Source organism: Sorex araneus, chromosome 6 (assembly GCF_027595985.1).
Source record: "Sorex araneus isolate mSorAra2 chromosome 6, mSorAra2.pri, whole genome shotgun sequence".
Lineage (NCBI taxonomy): Eukaryota > Metazoa > Chordata > Mammalia > Eulipotyphla > Soricidae > Sorex > Sorex araneus.
Genome location: NC_073307.1, coordinates 109,472,132 through 109,498,433, shown reverse-complemented (window position 1 = coordinate 109,498,433; position 26,302 = coordinate 109,472,132). Strand labels below are relative to the sequence as shown.

Below are 26,302 nucleotides of genomic sequence, written 5' to 3'. Positions count from 1 at the left end.
CAGAGAGCCTACCAATGTGTTTTACTGTAGTTCCTTATTGTAGTTTTGAACTTGAGAATAGGGATGAAAGCAAGCCTTCTGGTGCAGATAGGAGGCTGTGTGAAAACTATATGTTGGAGGGTAACTGCTAAACCAGGCCAGCTTCGTCGTCCTCAGCTCTACTTGGCAGCCCAGCACTGGGCTTTTTTAGGCGGTGAGAAGAGCAGGGGAAGTATTTAGCCCCGGTATGCTTAGGAATAATAGGTAACTTGCCCACCACAGCCGCCCCCCATCCCAGAGGAGCTGATTTCTCTCATGGAGCTCTGCAGCATAGACTAGAGAGAGCACTTGGTGCTGTCGCCAATCTCCATTTCAATAACTTTAAATTAAGATTACATTAAAATTTAAACCAGCTCTCAATCACAGATAAGTCACTATAGCTCTCTCTTTCTCTCTCTCTCTCTCTCTCTCTCTCTCTCTCTCTCTCTCTCTCTCTCCTCTCTCTCTCTTTCTTTTAAAAGAAAGTGGGGGAAAAAGTAGTGAAGGAAGCTGGAGAAGCTCTGAGGAGGGAGTCAGGACCAGCAGCAACTCCTACTTGCTGTATGTAAGTAGGGGTTGGTGAGCAATCAATCTCCTCCTCACCTTTCAATCCGACTCCCCCCACGGACATACTGTTGCAATCAGGAGATGTCACTTAGCTGTCCTAAATTCTGCTGTCCGCATCTATTTTATAGCCTGTCATAATAGATAGAAATTGCTACTGTGTGATGTAGTCAGATAGAGCTAAACAGGCAGAGTGCTTCACGCCCAGCCTACGGGGGAGCGAGAGCCCATTGCCGATGAAATGCAGTCATTAGATCCCTTAGCAATGGCTCAGCTTTTAGGCTGATAACCTGGGGATATTTTAAGCAGTTTCCTTTTCATGCCATTTAAGCCCAACAGACTATAGGGAAACTAAATATATCAGTGGTAAATTCAGGCAGGAAGGACAGAGATTTGTGAGTTCCTAGGCAGCCTTTGAATTCTGGCAAACAGGCAAGTATGAATAGGACTCAACTTCTTTCATTTTCCCCCCCCCTTTTCTGGAGAGCTGGAAATCAGGGCAGACTTAAAAAGCAGCAGCTATAGTCCCTGTGCAGAACTAGAAAACTTTTAGAGAGAGGAAAGGATGAGGTGACATCTGTCTTTGGGATAGATGCTGAAACAGATCTTCTGATTTCCATTCTAATGTTTCTTTATTGCATCAAACTTTTTCTACTATTGTCTTTTGAATTCCCTAGAAAATGTTTTGGATAAATTACTGAAACACCTGACTATAATAAGAATCATGTAGAACATCCATTTAAAGAATATTGAATTAGTTATGTTCAAAGTTCTGTGTCAAGGTTAAAGGAGCTGTTCCAGATGTTAATTGACTTAGCCACTGCTGCTGGTCTTTTGGACCAGCAACTGTCAAGTCAGACAGAACTGAAATGCTGGGATCATCTTTTAGTCCTCTATCATCGCATTCATTTTCCTTCTCCTCCCATTTTCCTTATTCAATGATTCTGGTAGCATCCTTTTAATTTGACTCTATCTCTAAGCTTGGTACTGAACATTGGGTTGTAATCTGAAGTAAATAATATAGAGTGGAATCATGACTGGTGATTTAATATTGCATAGTGAATAAATGCAATTTTAATTTTTGCTTGCTTCCTTATAAGAAAATAAATCAATTTTTAAAACGTCAGGGATTCTACCATCTAGAAATAACTAATATCAATCACTACTACATAGTTTATGTATTTATTAAAAAAATTTAAGTACATAACTAATCCTTACACATAAACCACAAATATTTTATAAAAATGAAATATACATGCATCACTGTTTGAAGTGATGCATTATTAATATATATTAAATATTATTTTATAACTATTCTTTTATGTGTATCAATTCTTTATTATATATATTCATACAGCAATTTTTTAAATGTAATTAGCCTTAGCATTGTGAATTGCAAACTACATAGACTGGTGTATGTACTGGAGTGTTTTAATTCATGACTAAATTTTTGTAATGAAGATAATTTCATCCAAAGAGTGCTAAGGTTTTTAGTGAATATCATTAAATTTCCCTCAGGTAATTTTAAACAAAGGCAGCCTAAAATAATGTTCTTTTCCCTAACCTATCACTTGACTTTTTATTTTGTAATGTCTTTGCTAATCTAATAACTGAAGCAAATCTCATTGTACTAATTTGTATTTCCATGCTAATAAACTAAAACTCTTTTGCATTTTTAGGCCACTTATATTTCTTGCTTTTTGTTTTCTATTTATATCTTGAATCTACTCCTATATTGATTTATTTTATTATTTATCTATTTAATTATGCCATATGACTATTTGGGTTTTGGTAAACCCTCTTTTTGGTTTTTGTTTACTTATTATTGCAATGGAACTTAGAGTTTTGACTTTCTCAAACCTATCACATTTTTATCCACAAATTATGACATTGGTTCTTTTGTTATAAAAGCTTCTATTCCCAATTGAGCAAATATTGATCTATATTTTATTCAATTATTTTACGATTCCACTTATTATGTTAAGATTGAATACTCTTAACTTTATTTATTATTTATTAATTGTGTTTTATGGCCCATACCTGTCTGTACTCAGGGCTTACTCTTGGCTCTGGGATCACTCCTGGAAGGGCTGAGGTTCAGCCCTGCGAAAGGCAAGCAACATACCTGCTGTATTATTTACTCAGTCTCTTAAAATTATTTTTATATTTGGTATAAAATATATAATTATGCTAATGACTTTATTTACCCTAATTTATTGATAAATTATTTCTCCACTGATTTGAAATGTTGATACTGTCATAAACTATAATTTTACAGATGCAGATTAATTGAGGATTATTGAGTGGGAGAGAATAGAAACAATGACCCCAGGAGCTCCAGGTGTAGATAATGATAACAGTAGTATTAGGAATGGAAGGAAGGGAATTAGTGTAAGAAATATTTCATTGATGCATTAGTAAATAATAAATAAATCTTGTCTCCCCTTTGAAGTGCAAAGGTAACAAGGAGAGGACAAAACTGACTATATATTTTAATCAGATGATGGTGTAAAATGTTATGTTCAAAACTGAGAAAACTCATAGATGGGCTGTGAACCAGATGATGATAAATTTGATATTAAGATTTTGAGTTTGTGCTTCCAGCTAGGCATCTGTGAGGCTGTGTTTGCATGGGTGACAGAGAACAAGAATAAGAGAGCAAAGTAAGCCTACAATCAGCTAACATTTATTGAGAATTTACTGCATTTACTAGACAACGTTTTATCTCCCTGATTGGTTCAATAGGATTTGGAAGATGGACTCTTCCTCCGAGAAGTAAAGCAATAGCAACCACCTTCATGTAGTCTTAGAAATAATATATCTGCTGTTCCCTTGCCCTCTTCTTTGCCCTCCTTCCTCCCGCTCTGCTCTACCTTTGCTGATTTTCCACATCCCAGAGCCCTGATTAGTCTTCCTTAAGTGTGAAAGAGGGTGTAGATTCCCATCCTAGCAGCGGTAGCAGGGTTGAGAGGACTGGCATGCAGTAAGCATCTGCAGAATTTTCACTCATGTACAATTTTCTCAGGCTTACTTATACTTACTTCTAGTCTAAATTGAAGCCAGAAAAAAAAGCGGGAGAAAATGAGGAAGAAACCCCCACCTCTGCCTTGATTGCCCAACCACCCACCCTGATCTCCACCCCAGAGCTCACCTCATAGCTTTTTCATAGGCTCATGTGAGGCCAGCAGAAGTTCAGAGCAGTAAGTCTGGGGATAAGAATTCTGCCTTCCACAACTATAGCTTTAACTAGTAGAGGAGTTCCTTTGTGGCCTGTTTGGAACATCGGATCTCTGTTTTATGGGAACATATGAACTGGTGAATGAAAGAAACGTCAGTGGAGATTTATCATGGATTCATTATTAATTAAGAAGACTTTTGTGTTTACCCGATCACGTGCAACTGTATTTCCAAGGGACAGTGTGCGGATGTTACAAATTATTGACTGCAAATTATTTACCTCGAACCCACATTGAAACTGCAAACTTACATTGGAACTCCTTTTCCTGTAAGTTGAAATGAGCTCTATTGCTTTTTTTTAATGATCAAGAAGAAGAAATGAAGAAATCCCATTATTCAAGACATATACAACTTCAATATTTGATGAAAACCTTTTTTTCCCTGGTAAGATTAATTTGCTTGTCAACTGTCCACAAATTTTACATAGTCCCCAAATGTGAATTTATAGGGTTGCTAGAAGTTGGTTATAGATTTAGTGAACTCAGACACAATCTTATCTGATAGTTTCCACAATTTAATGTACAGAGTAATATGAACAATCCAGGAGAGTAAAGATTAGCAGATAGCATTTTAACTCCTGATTAATGACAGTCAAGTGGAAAATCTGACTTTAGTAAAATTGATATAGCTTTTATTTTTTGCCTGTGGACACTTGAGAAATCATCTGTGACTTGTGGTAGATGTAAGAAGGAAATAAAGCATTTGTGGAAGATATTTTAACATTATAAAAATAAAAGTGACTATACTCCCCAAAATAAATAACATAAATCAGAGCATCCTTCTAATTTGCTGATTTCTTATAATTAATATTAATCTAAACTACATTTGAAAAATTTTGAAGGAAAGCTAGTTATCCATTTAGCCTGGAGTTGACAATATTAGCTTTTAAGTGAAAAAGGAGATACTGGTTATAAAGAGCTAAGAACACTTTTTAAAAGGAAAGTTACTTAAAATGGCATCAAAACCTTCTGTGAAAAACCTGCAAATGGACCTAAGGGTTCTCTGTACTCTTGGGCAAGTATGAGAAGCCTGCGTTTCTGTAGCATCACTGACTGAAGGTGACCGGAGGGGGCTTAGAGAGCGCTTGAGCCCTGCTGGCTTATTGTTCTATCCTGTCCCCTTGTATCACATCCAATGTGATCAGCGGGCAGAATAGAGTGTAAGAAGAAATAGAAGCTGAGGGCTGATGGGGGTCCAGGTGGCAGAGTGATCAATGCATCTAACAAAGAAAGTGAGTTTGTAGGAACAATACATTTTCTTCCAGGCCACAGAATAAAACCTCCTGGAACTTCTCTTAATTAAATTGCTTACAATGGCATAAGAGATTATTATTTGATTTTAAATGGCAAAAGAAATATTGCTTGATGATCATTTTCTCCCCCTGTCCAATATGCTCTGTGTTAATTGAGATGAAAGTTATAATTAATACATACAAACTAACATTAATAAAATTACAGCCACAATAGGAAGTCTGGAAGAATGGTTGAGTTAGTCACCTTTCCAGGATCCCAAACCTCTAAATTCTGACATCATCAGCTCCCTATTTTTCTGGTGATTGCACCACTTAATTGCAGAGGAGAGCTACTCCTTAGCATTGGATTAATGTTTTCTGGTACCACCTTTCTCTCCAAATAATGATAGAACTTTATATCCACGGAAGAATGGAAGATGTGGAACACATATTTGAGATTTAAAAATTACTCAGTTTCTGAAATATTTGTACTCCAAAAATAATATGAAAGAAAATGAATGGTATTTGCCTTCTGTTTTTTTTCATTTTCATTATTAACCTAAGAAATCCTTTGACACATTTTTTAAGTATGAAAATATTAAAAATTAATACTTTAGCTTTGGATTTAGATAACTTAAATTTAAAGTATAAATTACACTTTATACTTTAAATTTAAGTTAATTGAAAAATTTAGCACTTTATGTACAAAATAAGCAGACACTTATATGTATTTTCAAATGCCATATGTTTAGTTGTGTATCAGGTTTCTTAATGAAAAGTAGTGATTGTTAGTAAATCACATCCAGTTTTAGGATTAGCACAAGGAAAATAAATTTCATTTTATTTATATATCAAAATAGTTTTGTTTTTGCTTTCAATCCGATATGAGACTTAAATTTTTTACCTGATAATGGTAAGCGTTCATTCTTTTTAACTTACAAATTGAGAAGATACTTATTTATTTTGAAATAATTATTGATACAAAGATTAGAATAATTTTATGAATATTAAATAGAAATTTCCATTTTTTCCATGGAAAAAATAAGCAGTTATGTGATTTTATTTTGGCAGGCATATTCTTACTTTAATTATTTACACACATGTAGGGCAATTGATGGAACATGTAAGCAATTGTTTGGAGAGTTTTGCATCCAAGCATACTTTTCTTATTCTGTGTTGTTTTGGGGACTCACACTGACCTCTGTACTCTAAGGTCACTCTTGGTGGTGACTGAGAGTCTGTATGTGGTGCCAAGGATTGAACCTGGGCCAGCTACATGTAACGTGACTACCATTCCCACTGTACTGTCTCTATTGCCCCTGTCAAGTTTTAGTTTTTTATTTGTATTTGGGTGATTTCTTGTTGTGCTCAAGGCTTACTCCTGGATTTGTGCTCAGAGGCCAATTCGGTGTTTCTCAGAGGACCACATATGGTGTCAGAGTTTGAATCTGGATTGGCCATGTGCAAGGCAACTGCCTTACTCTCTATACAACCTCTCCAGCTCCTGAGACTTTTCTAACTACATGTCGCAAAGAGGGAGACAAATTTATTAGATTAAAGAGTTTCACTGGGGGAGAAAATAGAAATATTAATTTAAAACCTAGCTTATAAGTTCCTCATACCTAAATCATTACTTTATAGGTCTTTGGGAAATTTAGGAAAGCATTACATTATATCTTTATTTGTATATTAGTATAATATTCTTAAATTTAGTCTATTAGTATAATATTCTTAAATTTTTATTTTGTGTTTCAGGAAATTCGGGAAGCACACTGAACAAAGTATACCAATTCAACGGCTGTCAAAAGCATTTTGGAGAGTTATCATGACGTGTTTCCTTAAGTTTTATCTACGAAAAACTGAAGACGATGTAATATACTCAGACTAACTTTTTTAAATTTGAGTTTAATTCATTTGTTGAGAGGAATATAATAAAACAAGAATATCTACTTAGTGTTTTATTTCTTTTCTAAAGTAAACTGACATGGAAAATTGTCTGAGAAAAATTTAAGAGATAAGCATAACTTTTCAATGAAAACATAATTTCTCATCTAAGTACTGATACCCACTCATTTTCTAAATCTCTATTAGGAGATACCCCTGGCCTGTCATGTTCCATCGACAACTCTAGTTATTATCATCTTTCCATTATACCAATTTTCCAGATGCTTCTCTCTCACTGGCTATGTGTTATTGTCTTCATATATCCTCTTGATTTGAAGATGTTAGCCTTGGTGGGATATTGAAAAATCATTCTTCTGTTCATCAACCCAGTAACTTCCTTATGTCTGTCAGTTTCCAGTCACGGCGCCATTAGTGACCACTATGCCTGCCTGTTCACTGGAATCAGGAATAAATACAGAAGAGTTCAGTTTATTCAACAAACACTTATGATGTGTCTGTACCAGGAGCTGGGGTAGGTTTTATAGTACAAAGTGAAGTTACCATTTGTTTTGTCTCAAAATGTTCATTATCTCTCACTCTGTCTCTGTTACTTAGAACAATTTTATTCACTTTGATTGCTCTTCTCTGTTCACTCTCTGAAGATCTCATACCTACCTGGCTTGCTTTATATTTTTCTTCACTCTTTATCTTGGTAATAACTTTCCTTTTAGTCACATTCAACACCCCATACATAAGTATTTAGGAATATGACTTGAATATGGCTTGCAATTTAACACTCCCTCCCAAAAGCTTCCAGTTAAGTGAGACAAGTTATAAATATTTAACCATTTGAATTCCTCTGAATTACTCAATCCTAACCCCTACTGAAAGAATTCCATCATATTATCAATGAGTTAGCGTAGGGGTTAAGAGTGCTCTCCAATAACTGATTAATTTTATATTTATTTCCATTTGATTGGTGATATGTTCTTAGTCATTTAAAAAAGAAGAAATGGGGGTTGGAGAGATAGTACAGTAGGTGACAGACTTGCTTTGCACGTAGTCAACTTGGGTTCAATCTCCAACTCAATGGACCCTGAGCTCTGCTAGGAGTGACTCCTGAGCACAATCTAGGAATAAGCCCTGACTACCATCAGGTGTAGCCCCAGAACAAAAAGCAACCAAAACAGGTAGAAAAAGTAATAACATTTAAAAACAGAAGAGGCATTGAATGACATATGCTAGATTTGTATTTCTTAAGAATTATTTTGGGGGCACTGGAGCGATAGTGCAGTGGGTAAGGTGTTTGCCTTGGACTCGGCCAACCCAGGTTCAATTCCCAGCATCTCATATGGTTCCCCCAAGCACTACCAGGACTAATTCCTGAATGCAAAGCCAGGAGTAACCCCTGAGCATCGCTGGGTGTGACCCAAAACGCAAAAAAAAAAAAAAAGAATTATTTTTGAAGAAGTTTTAAAATCAAGTCTTGGAAAAGTAATAAAGAACTTGTATTCTTCACCCCTAAAATTGAAACAAAATTTCACTTACTGGTGCCCGCTTGAGCAATGGGACGACAGTGTACAGTGCTATACTGTCACTGTCATCCTGTTGCTCATCGATTTGTTCGAGTGGGCACCAGTAATGTCTCTCATTGAGAGACTTATTGTTACTGTTTTTGGCATATCTAATACACATGGGTAGCTTTCCAGGCTCTGCCGTGCTGGCTCGATACTCTCGGTAGCTTGCCGGGCTCTCCGAGAGGGGCGGAGGAATCGAACTTGGGTCGGCCGCGTGAAAGGCAAATGCCCAACCGCTGTGCTATTGCTCCTCTAGGAAATAGGAAATTATATGGATTTATCTTTAAGAAAATTGGAGTATCATATCCATGGAAGCAAAAACATAAAACATGGAGAATGTTGCAAAATTCAAGCATTTCTCTAGATTATTCAAGTTATTGAAGATAATAATTTTATTTCTTAAGAATATGTATCCTTTACCCTGACTTTCCTCAAGACACTCTTCTTTTTCTTTCTCAATTATGCATGACTCCTTCTTCCCTACGTATCCATTTAAAAATTACTGGTATCTTTACCTCCCAGAGTTTAGAAAAACCAAAGACTGGCTGTTGAATAAATGATACTCTAAATATATAGGGGTCATCCTACTGTGTCTTGGGGTGAACTGGAACCACTTCCGGTGATGCTCAGGAGACTATGTAGTTCTGGGAATCAAACACAGCACCTTGAACAAGTTAAACACATGCTCTAAACTTGGGTTGCCTTCTCTGCCCTAAATGGCCATCTTCAACATCCATGAAAGTACCCTAAACTCTGTCTCTATCTTCTAATTAAACACTTTATGCCTACTACACAAGGAAATAATCTCCATGTTTAAGTAATACATGTGCTCTATTCTTTCTCACACTAAATAGAACTGTAATGTGATTTCTGTTATTTTGTTCTAAGCATAAGCTATTTCAACTATATATTAATATTTAAAAAAATCTGACTTGGTTTCAATCTTGGGTTCAATATGGACTTAATCACCATATATATCAACATATTATGAAGAAATATATTTTAAGATTAACAAATAACTTCTTACCATATAACCACCTTAGAGTTGGAAAATATGCCTAACATAGTAGATTTTCATGTGTGGCTATTTTAAACTCAGATTTGTTAATTTATAGTTTACAGCGCTATAGAATGTTACCTTTTACAATAATTTTGAATTTGTATCTTACCTAATAAGTAGTAAGCCACTTCATTTTAAATATATAAAGTACATAGTTATCAACATTTTGTGCTGTAAATAAATTCTGAGTACTTCATGTTAATTGATAGAAGTTAAGTATGATGATGGTAATCAAATAGCCCACTATGTTTGGTCATTAAAAATCTAAATTGGATTGACTATTTTTATTGAATAGCAATTGGCCTGCTAATTTCAACTAGGTTATCTATACCATATTATTGCATCACGCTTTAACCATGCTATAATCTATTGACTATGAGTATTTGCCCTCTAGTATTTTTTTCAGAGTTTCTTTTACGTCTGTGTTCCTCAGACTATAGATCAGGGGATTAAGCATGGGGATTACAAGACTATAAAACACAGAGACCATTTTGTTAGACTTCCATGAATTTTCTGCTTTAGGTTGCCTTACATACATGAAAAATAATGTCCCATAAAAAATGATGACCACAGTGAGGTGAGAGGCACAGGTGGAAAATGCTCTGCATTTGCCTGCAGAAGACTGGATTTTTATAATGGAGTAGAGGATGCAAATGTAGGAGATGAGGACAGTCAAGAGGGAACCAGTGAGATTCACTGCAGAGAAGATCAAGAGCTGTTTCTCTTTGTTTTGGGTGTCAGAGCAGGAAAGGGCGAGGAGAGGAGGATCAGCACAGTAGAAATGGTGAATGACATTGGAGTCGCAGAAAGACAACTGGAAAGTCAAAACTGTCTGTATCACAGAGTTGAGGAAGCCGTATGTATAGACCCCTATCACTAATTCCTTGCATACCCGCTGCGTCATAATGGCTGTATAAATCAGGGGGTTGCAGATAGCCATATAACGGTCATAGGCCATTGTAGCCAAGAGGAAACATTCAGTGGTGGTAAAAGCACTGGAGAAATATAGCTGGGCAAAACAGCCAGAAAAGGAGATGGTCTGTTTCTTCACCAGGAAGTTTTGTAGCATCTTGGGTCCAATGGAAGATGAGTAACAAAGATCAATGAATGCCAGGTGACTGAGAAAATAGTACATAGGGGTGTGGAGTTTTGAATCCACTTTGATGAGCAGGATCATGCCAAGATTTCCTACCAGTGTGATGAGATAAATTGCCAGGAACACCACAAATAGGGGAAGCTGAAGTTCAGGGCGGCCTGTGAATCCCATGAGGACAAATTCTGTCACTGTAGTTCGATTGCCTCTTGCCATTTTGTTCTCTTGTTGGGGAAAAAACAGAAATATGGCTTGAAAATGATTCTCTACTAAAAAAAGTCCCCTTACCTCTTTAGTTGAATAGCAGCAACAAAAATTTTACTTAGCAATCCAAGCGGTTAATGAGTACATTAATTCCAAGCCTGGATTTTGCTAAAATAGACTCAGGAAAGTCTGAGTTAGTTCATTTGCTTTTTAATTAGAGATTAAAAAAATTGATCACTAAGTGGAACCAGATTACAGTCTCAACAATATAATGCAAGAAGACTGGTCTTCCATAAACCCAAATTTTTATGAAATTTTAAACTTTTCTCACTGAAATGGCAAATCTTGGTAACTTGTGTCCTTTTGATTTGTGTGTATATTTTACACTTATGAGTAGGGTTAGCATTTTTCCAATTATTCGCACATGAATTTTTTCTTTCAATAAATAGTTAATTCAGCCACTTTGAAAATTTTTCTACTAGGTTATTGATTTTCTAAGCATTTTCACTCCCAGAGTCTCTTTCTTTCTTTCTTTCTTTCTTTCTTTCTTTCTTTCTTTCTTTCTTTCTTTCTTTCTTTCTTTCTTTCTTTCTTTCTTTCTTTCTTTCTTTCTTTCTTTCTTTCTTTCTTTCTTTTGCTTTTTTTCCGTTTATTTTTAGTTTATAGTGCAAGTAAATACTTGGCCCCATCCCATTGTAATAATTTCTCTGTTTGAATAAAGGCAGTGATAAAATATCATATGCCTCTTACCTAAACTGTGTCTAAATGTAATATTCCAAGAGGTACCGAGAAACCTGTCTCTCAGCTGATGTCTACTATATGTTTTGTTTTTCTAAGCTTTTGACAAGAGAATAAATTTTTTTTTTCTCAACAATTTTGATACAGATTCCTAGCTCAAAATGTGCAAAGCCATGAACTCAGTCTCCTTAGCACTAGGTACTAACCAAATGAGCTAATGATATATAGAGAGAAATAATGCAAAGTATCTAAGTAATCTATGGGTTTTCTTTTTTTAAATTTATTTATTTTTAATTAGTGAATCACCGTGAGGGTACAGTTACAGATTTATACAATTTTGTGCTCATGTTTCCCTCACACAAAGTTTGAGAGCCCATCCCTTCACCAGGAGGCTCTTTGTTTATTAAGAAAACCAGCCATCTGATAATATGTGTGTTGCAAATTATTTTTAATTTTGTCACTTGTCCTTTAATGCTAACATGTTGTTTTTTCTCTGTGTGCCATGAAGTTAATGTTAAATTGGTTTAATGTTAAATCTATTAATCTTTATTTATTCATTTTTTACATTTGTCACTGAGTTAGATAAATCTTCCTCAGTTTAAAATTATTTAAAAATAATCTCATTATACACTAGAGCTTTATTTGATTTCATATTTGATGTACAAAATAACCAACTTTTGTTTATTTCTCCAAATGTCTTGCCAGATATTTTAAAGTAATTTGCTGGTGAAATCACCTTCTAGTGGATTCAAAACTCTGGTATTACATAGTAAAAATTCATTAGTACTTAGTCCACTGTATGATTCTTGTTTGCTGTTAAGTCTCTTCTACTATCAGACATTTAAGCACAGTAGTTATATAACATTTAATTTCTTGCAGTTTTTTTTCTGACTATCGTCAAACATATATTTTCTAACTGAAGAGTAGCATTATTTTATCAAGTTCCAAAAGAAAACCCATTTGTACTTGATAAGCTAGTTCATTGAGTCATTTAGGGAAAATTGACATCTTTACCAACTTAGTCTTTTCTGTATTTCATTTATTAAAGACTTTCCTAAATAGATTATTTTTCCTTTTTTGTGTCACACCTGGTGATGCACAGGGGTTACTCCTGGCTCTGCACTCAGGAATTACTTCTGGCAGTGCTCAGGGACCCATATGGGAGGCTGGGAATTGAACCCTGGCTGGCTGCGTGCAAGGCAAACGCCCTACCCACTGTGCTGTTGCTCCAGCCTTTCTAAGTAGCTTTAAAGTTTTCTTTAACCTCTTAGATAACATCACACATATTTATTTAAAATGTATTCCCAGATAGTTTATCATTTTGTAAATATTGTAAAATAAAATGTTTTTCTTTCTATAGTTTAAGTATTGATTTTGTAGGGGAAGATGATAGATTAAAAATTTTTAAACACACTCCTTATCATTGTTTACTCTCATTAAAATTTAAAAATTCTCTTGATGTCATCAAATACAAATTTATTAATATGAAACTATAAAAATCTCCCTTGACATTTGTATGCAATATCTTATTTCTTCCCCTTCTCTACTTGCTTTAACTAGTATTTCTAGTGCAGTGTTTAAAAGTAGTAGCAATTTTTTACTTTTCAACTTCTTGAAGGCTTCAGGAATGCAAGGATACTCTTAGGATTAGAGACAAAGAGATTACCCTGTCCAGTATATCTTACAATTGCATTGAAGGGCTGCACATATTTGATGTAGTTAAAAACAGATGTCCTTGGAGCAGACCTGTCCTTGACATTGACCAGGCTTAATGTAAGAATAATAAACGGAGGTCCACATATCCTATTTCTTAGTATTTAAAGGTTTTAAATGACTATAAATTAGTAAAATATGTTCTATCTTCCCTTCACAAGAAATGTCTATAATAGCTTGGACGATAGACTTGAGATGACTGTATTTCTTTGGGATTCTTGGACTGAGAGTATAAGGAGACTGTCTTTGGTCCACCTAAGGGACTCTAGATATATGTAGGTGTTAGTCAGTGGGTTCACATCTCCACCACCACCCTAAACAGCCTCCCTTTACTCTTTAGATTTTTTATATGTGGGGGTGGGAGGTGGCGAACACCTGTCTGTACTCAGGGCTTTCTCCTGGCTGTGTGCTCAAGGATCACTCCCGGTGGACTTAGGGGACCATATGGAGTTCTGGGGGTCACACTTGGGTCGGCTCCGTGCAAGACATGTGCCCTGCCCTGCTGCAGTATCTCTCCAGCCCCCTTGGCTCCCTTAACGGTTGGGTATGTCACACGCATAGGTATCTGGGAAAGAGACTGTAGACTCTAGGAGTAAGTTAGAGGCTGATAGAGCAAAGAATTTTAGGGTCTACTCAAATAATTCGGGCTGGAATGATATCACAGAGGGTAGGGCGCTTGTCTTGCACACAGCCGACCTGGGTTCAATTCCTCCACCCCTCCCGGAGAGCCCAGCAAGCTATTGAGAGTATCCCGCCTGCACGCCAGAGCCTGGGAATCTACCCGTGGCATATTCAGTATGCCAAAAACAGTAACAACAAGTCTCACAATGGAGACTTTACTAGTGCCCCCTCGAGCAAATCGGTGAGCAATGGGATGACAGGGACAGTGCTAGTCAAATCAGATAATTTAGAAGGGTTGATGGATGGACTCTAGGTATGTTTGGCCTTTAACAGTGGCACACTAGGAAGATGCTCAGAATATTGCCTCTGAGTGTTAAGAAGCATGGCTAGCAATGGCAGAGCTACAAGGTTGAGATCTCTTTATATAGGACAAGGTGCCTGACTGGCCTTTGTTGGGAAGTAGGCAGACTCTTAAACAAACTGATATGTTCATTGAAAGATGAATGAACCCCCACCAAAGACAATGCATGGGTTAAAAAAAGAGGAATAATTGAGCAATAAGTTGTGTGAAAATAGCTAAGAGAATTTTCAAGGAATTGTGAGCATCCTTTTGAGTAAGAGTAGGTATGTATGAAAGAAGTTTTACTAGTGAGAGACAAACTTAGTGCAAATGAGGGTATGCCATATCATGGAGAGTTTCAAACACTCAGGAAACTTTAAAAACTAGTTCAGTAGTGAATGTGCATCTATTGAACACTGCTTAACTGGTGCTCAGTTTTTAGGGAGTTTATCTTGTAGTGTATACAAAGTAGATTGAAGAGAGAGAGGGTAGTCAGTCGGTAAGGTGCCAACTAGGATTTTTCCATGGAAAAACAAGGGTTTGAAAGAGGTGAATGATGGTATGAACAAAGAAAGGAGAAAGGCATGAGAGATACTCCATGAGCAGTATATCAGTGGACAATTGACTGGGACTTTCAGTTTTTAAGTCTGAGAAATGTGGATAATGATAGATGAAGAGACAGAGACTGTAATTTAATTTTTCTTTGTCTTTTTTCAAAGGAGATATACTACAATTTAAACATGTGCACACCAAAATTATTATTATTATTATTATTATTATTATTATTATTATTATTATTATTGCTTTTTGGGTCACACCCGGCGATGCACAGGGGTTACTCCTGGCTTTGCACTCAGGAATTACTCCTGGAGGTGCTCAGGGGACCATATGGGATGCGGGGGATCGAACCCGGGTCGGTCACGTGCAAGGCAAATGCCCTACCCGCTGTGCTATCACTCCGGCCCCCCAAATTATTTTTATAGAAATAACAAGTTGAAAGAATTTTCCCCACTATGTTTATTTACCAATGTTATTGTGAGTAGTACTATTCATTCAGATCAGGCTAAACAAAAAGCCTGAATTAGGAGTGTAGTAGAAATTAAGGGTGCGGAATTCTGTTTGAGGGCGATGGTGGATGTTTATCACAAAATCAGAGTTAGCAAGTCTAACTTGGATTATGTTAATGCACAAATGATTAGCAGCGGTGGGAATCACTATCAGTCAAGGAGAGAAAAATAAGTAACAACAAGGGTTCAAGGATAGACCTTAGGAAAAGCTCATCTTTAGTGGGTTGGGGGTGGAGCAACAGTTTGGGGTGTCTTTTCATGCCCACCCTAGCTCACATCAGGAAAAATAAGGAGCCTTTTTGGTTTTTTTTGCTTTTTTTTGGACACACCCAGAGATGTTCAGAGGTTACTCCTGGCTCTACACTCAGGAGTCACTCCTGGCAGTGCTTGGGGGATCATATGGGATGCCGGGGATTGAACCCAGGTCAGCCACGTGCAAGGTAAATGCCCTACCCGCTGTACTATCGCTCTGGCCCCAGGAGCCCTTTTTATGTGGGCATTTTCTGACACTTGTACTTTGTGGAAGGTATGACTTCCTTTTCTTTTTGGAGTATTTTCTGTCTTTGCTTGATTCTTTCCTCTCCCCTTCTCTGTTTCTTTCGGTCTCTGTCTCTCTCTGGCAGACATTGAACCCAGGACCTCATACGTGCAGGGCATCTGCTCTACTGCTAAGCTGTATTCCCCGATTTCTCTTCTCTGTTAACAATGGCTAAAAACAAAATAAAATGGTGAGAACGTCAAGAATACATGAACAGTATTACTCGGTAAATTGATTCCTGTTCTGGATTTTGTGAAAACAAAAAGAGTACAAAACATTCTTTTGGTTCATATCTATATCTGATAAGGCTTTCTCCCTCTAAGTTATAATGGCCTTCACTTCAAATGGAAAGGTGGGCAGGCTTAGTACTCTGGAAGTACCCCCCAAGCCAGCAGATAGATTCCAGCTTACTTCCAAACCCCTTGAGATAGAATATTTTAACTTAAATGTTAACTATTATCAACTTGGCTGAACATTTGCAATAAAGTTTCTAAGATGTTTCTAAGTTTCTAAAATCTAATATTAAAATTTTTAGCTTAAAATATTTTCCATTGCCTAGTATATGGAAAATTGATTTTTTGCATCACGAATACTTATATTCAAATGCCTATAAAATTGGTTTTTGCTTTCCAAAAACCTTCTATTCAGATGCCTTTTCTGAACAGTTTTCACTCTACTTTGTATAGTCTCTTCTTCATTGTTATGTTTGAGACTTACTGATATTATCAGTGTTTTATTGACTAGTTCTTAGACTATAACTAGATCTAATAATAAATTCCTGGAAAAATTAAAGTATTAAATGATAATTATCAGATTTGTAATTTTCTACCTAAGAGAACATTTATGATTTTTTTAAAAAATTAAATGCTGGGATTTAAGTACACACCAAATCAATGATACATCAGTGGTTGTCTAAATATTTTAATGTGCCTAGAATGATTTTATTTTACATACATTATTTTATTCTACATAAGGATCATTTTCTTAAGAGAACACAGTAACAAAAATATTCAGTAGATTTCAAAATTCAAATAGTCAAGCCACCATCTGACACCAGTTATGCTACTTCTAGAACCTTCATTTCAACCAATACTATCCTCTTTCTTTGGGTTTCACAGTATATATTACTTTGTGGCTTTTCTTTTTTATCTATTCCTTGAAAAGTTAGGCTTCTATGAGAATACTTTAAATATTGTCAGTTGAGTTCTTAGTTTGTTCAGGCACTTTTAACATTCACTATTGTGTTTAGTTCATGCATTCAACATTTGGTAAGTCAGATGTTATTTTATTCTTTACCTTTCATTCTTTTAAACAATTCAAACAATCTTGTGTAACATTCCTAATTACTTGAAAGGAGGAAGAGTACATGAACTGCTTTGAGATTCTTCAGAAAGCTAAGTATCTGTTCCTGGGAAGGATTAATCACAGAAAAATTTGCATAAAATTTTAGAAACTTCAGAGTTTATCAGATCCTTACTATTATCTTAGATTAATACACTCACAAAACACCCTCCCCCACCCCCAGTTAATAGTTCCCTATTTGATTCTCTGATAGAAGCAAAGAATATTTCTCCTAAATCCCAACTACGTTCCCTCTACCTGAACTGAAACTTTTCTTTGGGCTACCTTGTAGGTTTTACTACAACACCCTCAGAAGTAAATACAACTCACCAAACACCTGCCAGGCAGTCAGTCAGGATTCCCAATGTCCTGGATGTCTCTTCTGGTATTTCCAACCAGACAAACAGGCTTCTTCATATCTGAATGGAAATCCTGTTTCTGGTGTGCCACACATGCAAACCCGTATTTATAAAGTTAAAGTGTAATGAGTTTATTACCTCTTGTTATTCAGAGCTTCCTGAGTACCAAGGGAACAGCTTATAGAGAGTTTCTGTGAGATATTTTACATTTGATTTAAACCACTCCTGGGAGTTAAAATCCCTGAATCATTCTGGTAACTAATGATGACTCAGACTGTGATGCTATGGTGCACATTCTCAGGATGACTCCAAGGTCAAACACCTTTTTGTATGAATATTGGAGCTAATTCTTCTTGTCCTTGGTAGCTCATGGGGTGCCTTGAAGTTGGAGTTGAAGTGAGGGCCCAGTAAATTTTTTCTAAGGAACTAAGTGAGGTTATGCAAAGCTTCTGGGGTGAGGATACATATATGGGACACTTTTACTTACAAATTAAAGATAATCTTGCCTTATATATTTATTATAACACTAGTACAAGAGGAAACCAAACGATGTTTCTGTGCTGTAATTTATTTTCTCATGAATCAAATTCAAAATACAATCAAGTTCTAAACAAATTTAAAAAAATCAAAACTAGGTCAGATACTGAACATTCTAAAAGTCCCAGAGGTTTCTATCTCTTGCTCTTCTCTCCCCATTCCATTCCGCATTAAAATTGGAACATTCAAAACCATCTGGTGTGGACAAGGTCAGTTTTTCAATACATCTGGTCTTTCCTCATAGCCACCAGGGAAAAAGAGGTAAGTACTTGGTCTTTTAGGTGACTAACTGCATTAAACTAATACAGTCCTTAAAGTGGTACAGCAAAGAACACTTCCTCTGCTGCTGGCATTCAAAGACCTAAGGTGAGAGTATCTTTTAGAAAGAATATTTCCTGTCTCCCAGAAAGTTCATTCATTTATACCAAAGAAGAGGAAGATGAAGAGAAGTGTGTTGTGTCAGACCTAGAGGCATGATTCTAGTGATATTTCCTCTAACTATTGTCCATTTAAGTAACTTGCATTTAAGTAAATATCACTGTATCACTGTCATCCTGTTGCTCATCGATTTGCTTGAGCGGGTACCAGTAACATCTCCATTATGGGACTTGTTACTGTTTTTGGCTTATCGAATACACCACGGGGAGCTTGCCAGACTCTGCTGTGCAGGCAAGACACTCTCAGTAGCTGGCTAGGCTCTCCAAGAGGGATGGAGGAATCGAACCTGGGTTGGCCGCATGCAAGGCAAATGCCCTACCCACTGTGTTATCTCTCCAGCCCGCATTAACTGGTAAATATACTGATTTTTATTTTGTTTAGAGGGGAAAATTTTGTTAATATGGCAGAGAGTAAAATATAAGTTTGATTTGATAATTTAAGTCTGATTTTATAAATTTTATATTGATCACAGGGTACAATAAGCATTTGAACTTCTATATTTAAATCTCTAAAACTGTATACATAATTTTGAATTGAGAAATAGAGTGAAATGAAGAAGTAGAGAGTTAGCTAATGTAGCTGCCAATTTTTTTACATTTCATCTATAATCACAATTCAAGTATTAATGTGTTATTTTTCATCAATTATCTTTTCTATAGATTTTCTATAGAATCCTCATTTCATAATGAACCAATTATTAAAATTGAATATCTGGGGGAAGAGGGAAATAGCCAGGCCTCTAAAAAGTTGTTTTTGCAAAAAGAAATTGACACTGTGCATAGGAGTGTCAGATATTCACCAGTGAAGTTCTCAAAAGGAAGGTGTCTTGAAAATTTTAATTATATTTATTTAAGAAGGACTTCTACTTTTTAGGAAGGTGCACCTATAATGCATTCAGTCTAAAATATTCTCTATGAACATGTTTTTTTTGTACCTGTGAAAATGTGATAATGTTAACTCTCAAGGACGGTGAATGTGTCGGAGATACAAATCACAACCACTGATTGTTCATTCTACCATTACCAGGAACCACTGTGGATTAGATTCTTCATTGATCTACAAGTTGGTCAGAGTTCTGCAATTCCCTAACCCACACTTTCCCGATCAGCTGTTGTTGCTGCCTTTGGTTTGAGACTTAGCAACACATTTAAATTTCTTTTGTTCCCATACTAACACAGGAGAAGTAAGTTAAACAATAAGGAATGTTGGCTTACAGTTATGTTTTAATTCTATAACCATTGAAAAAGGACTAGGAGAAATGTTTAGTAGAAAGATTCAACTTGCAGAGTCACTGTCACTGTCATCCCATTGATCATCGATTTGCTCAAGCGGGCACCGGTAACAACTCCATTGTGAGACTTATTGTTACTGTTTTTGGCATATCAGATATGCCATGGGTAGCTTGCCAGGCTTTGCTGTGCAGGCGAGATATTCTTGGTAGCTTGCCGGGCTCTCTGAGAGGGGCAGAAGAATCAAACCCGGGTCGGGTGTGTGCAAGGCAAATGCCCTACCTGCTGTGTTATCTCTCCAGCCCAACATGCAGAGTAAAGAAAAAACTTTTACTTCTTTATTGGCTTTCTTTGTATTTGTGAATCATGCTTGTACATTCCACAGGTCAGCTTGGCTGTCTGACAAGAGGCAAGTCCCCTCTCTTTTTGATCTGGGAGAGTAATAGTGGACCGTGGCTATACTGGGGGTAGTTAATCCAAATGCTTGATACATCTATCTGAGAATGATATTTGCATATTAGATTAGTATATTGACTTGTGAGATTTATCCAATAATTATCTATGGTAGAAAATTAATTTTCTGACTTTTCTTATTCTGGAGGACTGCATTCTTTCTTGAATATGCGTTTCTCTCCTTCTCTCTCCATATTCCTATCTAAATTTCTTAAAATAAAAACTATTTTGCTTCACTAAATTTTTAAAAATAAATTAAATCATTTTCCAAGAAAGTGATTCACACAGTATTTGTGAGTTATAATAGTTTGCAATATATTTTCCTTCAGATAGTAAAGTCCATAGAGAGTAATTGTTCAAAATAAGCAAAGTTGGGGGCTGGAGAGATAGCACAGCGGGTAGGGCGTTTGCCTTGCACGCGGCCGACCCGGGTTCAAATCCCAGCATCCCATATGGTCCCCTGAGCACGGCCAGGGGTAATTCCTGAGTGCAAAGCCAGGAGTAACCCCTGTGCATCGCCAGGTGTGACCCAAAAAAAAAAGCAAAAAAAAAAAATAAGCAAAGTTGTTATATGGTCTGGGAAATTATACATCTTTTAAGTTTATCACCCATAGACTCCACAGAATATAATAGAAAAAGAATGTCATGAAAAAAATTATTTGACAAAATAATAAACAAGCACTAAACAAATTTTCTTTTCCTAAATAAATTTCTCTTGTTCCCATACTAACACAGGAGAAGTAAGTTAAACAATAACGAATGTTGGCTTACAGTTATGTTTTAGTAATCTTTAGTAGTCTTACTAGTAATAGATTAGTAATCTTATATAGAACATTTTGACTTTCTTTATTTGATAGGTCATAATAAGTCAAATTTGCAATTCAAATTTATTAACTCAGTTTTCCAGGTCAAGTAAGACCAGATAGATGTAACATTTGTTCAATTCAGTTATTGATAGCAATACCTGGTTTCTGTTGATGAAATTCAACAGACATTTTCTTTGGTGCTGTATCTGGAAAATTCTTTCCTCTGATGTGTCTTAGGTATATCACAAAGGATTCAGCAAACTTACCACTGTGGTTAATCTCATCCGAGTTAGAATAAGGTTTGACACATTTTGTTTGATAATTTTATAGAAGAAAGTTGGAATGATCCATAAATGAGAGATCTGAGATATAGATTTATAAAAGTGTCATAGGGGAGAGTCTGAGACTGAATCAAAATTAAATACTTGAGAGATAAAAATATTTTTAATAGCACTAGCATTGCTTATGTTTATGAAAAGATGAATGAAAAATCTGGTTTTCTTTTGAGGAAACAGTTAGCAAATAGCCAAGAATCAGACTGTAGGACTATGTAAGACACGAATGATAGTCCAGTTAGAAAGCAGCAGCAAAGAGGCTACAGTTTGCAGGCTTCTGTGAACTGAATCGAGCCCCATCCATCATGTAATTTTGGAATTCATTAGACACCAGGATTGTGTAGTTCACAAGATGACTGATAGACATGGATTGGCCAAAGTATAGTCTTGTCAGGAGATAATGATCCCTGATATGTGTAACATGTAATAAGTGAATATGCATAAAGATGCCCATCATGACAAAAGTTGCTCCCTGAAAAATGAGATCATGGAATACTCCGAGGAGATTATATCTTCCCATACAGACTAAAACCTGAATTTGAATCGAACAAGAGAAATTCAAACTAAATTGGTATATCAAGATGGTTTTCTGTTTCCATAGAAGCATGATGATATTCAATACTAAGTAAAGCACAGAGAGGCACCTTTGATATTCTTGTTCTTCTTGGAACAGATGGAGGACGTTCATGAATCTAGTGTACTGAATTTCTCCAGTCATTTTACTTGTTCTTGAATTTATTTCTCCTGAGGGGGCAGGAGAACGAGAAAATTAGAGACATTGAGGAAAAACGATGATAAATTAAAGACAATTTAATAATAGTTTTCCTTAGGACATATCTGAAGCAGTTTTGCAAACATAACTCTCATGTCATTAGTATGTTCAAATAATATAAAATTAAGTTAGAAAAAAGTACATTTTTAGAGACTCTAATCACTAGTCATTTTAATTACTCTTATCTAACTCTTTATTTGAATTTCACCACTATAGACATGAATTCTGACAATATTTCACTTTACATTTAAGTCTAATTTTAGCAGTGAACTCCTATAGATTAAAAATATGCTTGTAAAAGCTCATCTATAAAAATATCCCTTGGAAGAAATTCTGATGATATGTCTCTTTTAATATAAAAAGCTTTAAATATTGCTGCCCTGGTACTATTAACATCTTCATATGATAATAATGTGAATTAAATGAATTAATGAATAATAAGATAATTAGATGTTATTTGACTGGTATACCAGGTGCATTCTCCTACACAGAAAGACATTCAAAGTGCATTTATTGCTAGACTGAACCCTCACAAACTTTTTTCAAGTGCTTTTTAACTTACCTTTATGTGAAAATGTTCCTTATTGAAAAACTGAATTCATAGAACCATAGAATCAGTTAATTCATATTTCAAAGCTATTTATAGTCTCAAGTTGTTCTATTTTCACAATTATTTAAATGTGTTTAAAAGCACATATTAACTAAGAAGATCTTTTCCTTTACAGCATTACTTACTCGTGTTTAATGTGAAGTTTTAAATTGCATTTTTTGCATGTGTTTTGTATTATTTGTATTGCTACTTCTAATTCAAGTTCTTTGATGTAAATATACAGGCTTAAAATAAGATCTATGCAACTTGAAATGTTGAAGTGCCCATCTATTAAACTATTGCACACCTTACCTCAGAAAAACTGTTTGGTAAACAGGGCAGAAGTAATTATGTTAAGCATTTTACTAAGATGTTTGTTCTAACAAAATAGTAAAGTATTCTGGTATCATTTTTAGTAATGAGCTATGTTTACACAGGCATATGTCAACGTGAGAGTAAATTATATCATTTAGGTTGATTCATGCTCTTCTAGTTTCACTATTTATGTCAGATTCTATTTGTTTGAAACCTGGATCCTTTCTACCCAGAATCACTCTAATCATTCACTTGGTGAATGTTTACACATTTTCTCAGAATGTGATTGCTACAGGAGATTATTTTTCCAACTCGATTTTGATTCCTGAATGAAATTTCACCAGGTGGACAGCCCCTCTCAGTGACGAAGTAAACTACAGATTCAGGTTGTACTCACCAGTCATCCATAAAGCAGTTAGCAGATATTTTACAAATTTTATCTTCAAAGTGGAAGTTTTGTTAAATTTCAAAATATCAGGTAATTTCAGTTCCCAGAGTAAGAGAGATATATTTCTCAAGCACTTGAAATTTTACATTATTATATCCACTCATATTTATACATACATACACATATGCATATAGCTAAGAATTAATGACATTGCTTTATTACTTTAAATGCCCCCATTATCTGGGGATAAGCCATTGCTTGCAGATGTATTAGATTTAGCTTTTGGGGACTCAGGGATAGGCAGAGAAAATGTTTCACCTTCTAGTCCTCTGGGGGAAAATCTTCAAAACTGCACTTTAACTTTAGTACAAAACGTAAGAAATATGAATCCCTGGACTATGAAAAAGGTCTTCCCAGAGGAGACATTAAAACATCTAGTCTGAGCCAACTAATCTAAACCCCAAGTCTAGTTTCAGGAAAACAATCTCATGTCAAAGGCAAATAATTGTTTTAATAAAACTGCAAACCTATTTGCTTTTGAGTACAACATAAGTCAATCATGATTTCAGAATAAGAGTCAGGATGCTGTAGAAACTAAACAAAGAAAAATAAAAACTAAGAGTAACAGGATAGGTAGCAATAGGAGTAATAATATTAGAAGTAGCGATTGTAGTAAATTAATTCTAGTCTTCTAAAAATTAGGTGTACAAACTCTGGAGCACACTATCCAACACTAGAGTCCTGTTCATTCTCTTCCCATATCATTTTAGGATTATTATTATTTAAGTTCTCTCTGCTTCTCTTTCTTCATCTGTCAAGTAGAGCTAATGATAATATTTCTCAACAAATTTTTTGAAAGGAATTGATTCATTAAAACATTCTTGTGCAATTAGTTTCATGATATCAATAATATCAAATATAATATCAATATTGAGTGCTAAGTTCTGGGGTTGTCGTCTATATTTTTATTTTGTTTGGGGGCTACACTGGTGGCTCAGGGCTTACTCCTGGCTCTGTTCAGTGCTCAGGGGTCCATATGCAGTGCTGTAAAATCAAACTGGAGTCAGCTGTGTGGAAGGCAGGTGCCTTAGCCTTTGTGCTATCTTCCAACTCTGTAATAAACTCTGCATGTCTATCTTCTTTAATCTCTAATAGCTCTATTGCCTTTCTTAGGGACAAGGATCACAAATTCTTTAAATTAAATAACTTGATTAAGGACAAAAAATTTGTGAATGGCTGGTTGAAGTGGAGTTTGAAACACACTCTGAGCTCAGAGCTTCACCTTTTTTCCTTAATAGTATTCTGCTGTCTGTCAACAGTAAGCTTTTCTATAAGCTACATCCTTTACAGTAATATTAAACATCTAAATATCTGAGTCCACATGTAATAGTGCGAATGGGTTCTTTAAAATAAAAACCTCATCCAGACTGATTTTATTCCAGTGAGAATGGTGCTTGCCAAGGATGCAAAAGAACACAGTAGAAATGACATCTGTACCTATATATTCATTGCAGCACTGTTCACAATAGCCAAAATATGGAAACAACCCAAGCGCCCTAAAACAGATGACTGGTTATAGAAACTTTGGTACATCTACACAATGGAATACTATGCAGCTGTTAGGAGAGATGAAGTCATGAAATTTGCTTATACATGGATAAACATGGAGTGTATCATGCTAAGTGAGTCAGAAAGAGAGGGACACAATAGAGGGACTGCACTCATTTGTGGAGTGTAGGGTAGCATTACATGAGGCTGACACCCAAGGACAGTAGATACAAGGGCCAGGGGAATTGCCCCATAGCTGGAAGACTGCTTCATGAGGGGAGGGGAGAAGGCAGATGGAATAGAGAAGGGATCACAAAGAAAATGATGGCTGGAGGAAACAGTTGGGATGGGAGATGCGTGCCGAAAGTAGATAATGGACCAAACATGTCAGTGTCTGTGTTGCAAGTTATAATGCCCAAAAGGAGAGAGAGAATATGGGGAATATTGTCTGCCATAGAGGCAGGGGGAGGGAGGGAAAGGTGGGGGTATACCCAGGATATTGGTGGTGGGGAATGTGCACTGGTGAAGGGATAGGTGTTTGATCATTGTGAGATTGTAACTCAAACATGAAAGCTTGTAACTATCTCACGGTGATTCAATAACATTAAAAAAAAAAAAACATTGCTATGGGTGTGTGCTTATCAGCTAGCAAGAGCTTCAATTCCAAATGCTAATTCTGTTAAGTAAGCATTCATGGTAGTCAGCAGAGTGAGTCATAAGGAGGACTACAGAATTCCTTAAGGCTTAAGGCTATGCCCCACCCCCTGAGAGAAATCTGTCAAGAAAAGATGCCATGTGGCAGCTTCAGCACATTTCACAGTGCCACCACCACTGTATTCTGGGTGTAAAAGGCTCTCACATCTGCCTGATTTTCCCCAGATTCTGGGTCTCACCAGCAATGGTGTCAGGGTCTTATACTTCCACTTTAACAGGTGTTTATATATATATATATATATATATACACACACACACACATATATATATACATGTACATATGTATATGTATATGTGTATGTGTAATTTCCATAATAAAAGAAAAAGTGCCTATTTTTAATTTTGGCTGTGAGGTGTGAATAAAGGGGTCTTCACCTGTACCTTCTAATGTAACAGCCCTTTTTTGTGGATTAGAAGGCCAATCAGATGAAGGAGGATTTTGGTAGTTATTAAGCAAATGTATTCCAGTTATAAACCATGGTGAGTTATAAACTATAGCTCCATGATGAAGTGAAATAAGGTGAAAATTCCATTTAACACATTCCTATCGGTTCTTTCTGGTAGACTACAGTGACTACTTTCTGGTAGAGTTT

The 26,302-nt window shown here is 35.9% G+C and overlaps 1 protein-coding gene across 1 annotated transcript; it reads right to left on the bottom strand.

The window, feature by feature from the left end:
• Nucleotides 1-9,944: 9,944 nt before the first annotated feature.
• LOC101558981 (olfactory receptor 1030-like) lies at nucleotides 9,945-10,880 on the bottom strand. Its single transcript, XM_004613673.1, has one exon. The coding sequence runs from the start codon at nucleotides 10,878-10,880 to the stop codon at nucleotides 9,945-9,947; it is 936 nt and encodes a 311-aa protein (XP_004613730.1).
• Between the last annotated feature and the right edge of the window lie 15,422 nt (nucleotides 10,881-26,302).

Excerpts from the sequence above, each read along its gene's own strand:
- LOC101558981 (XM_004613673.1), bottom strand. The coding sequence starts at position 10,880 with ATGGCAAGAGGCAATCGAACTACAGTGACAGAATTTGTCCTCATGGGA.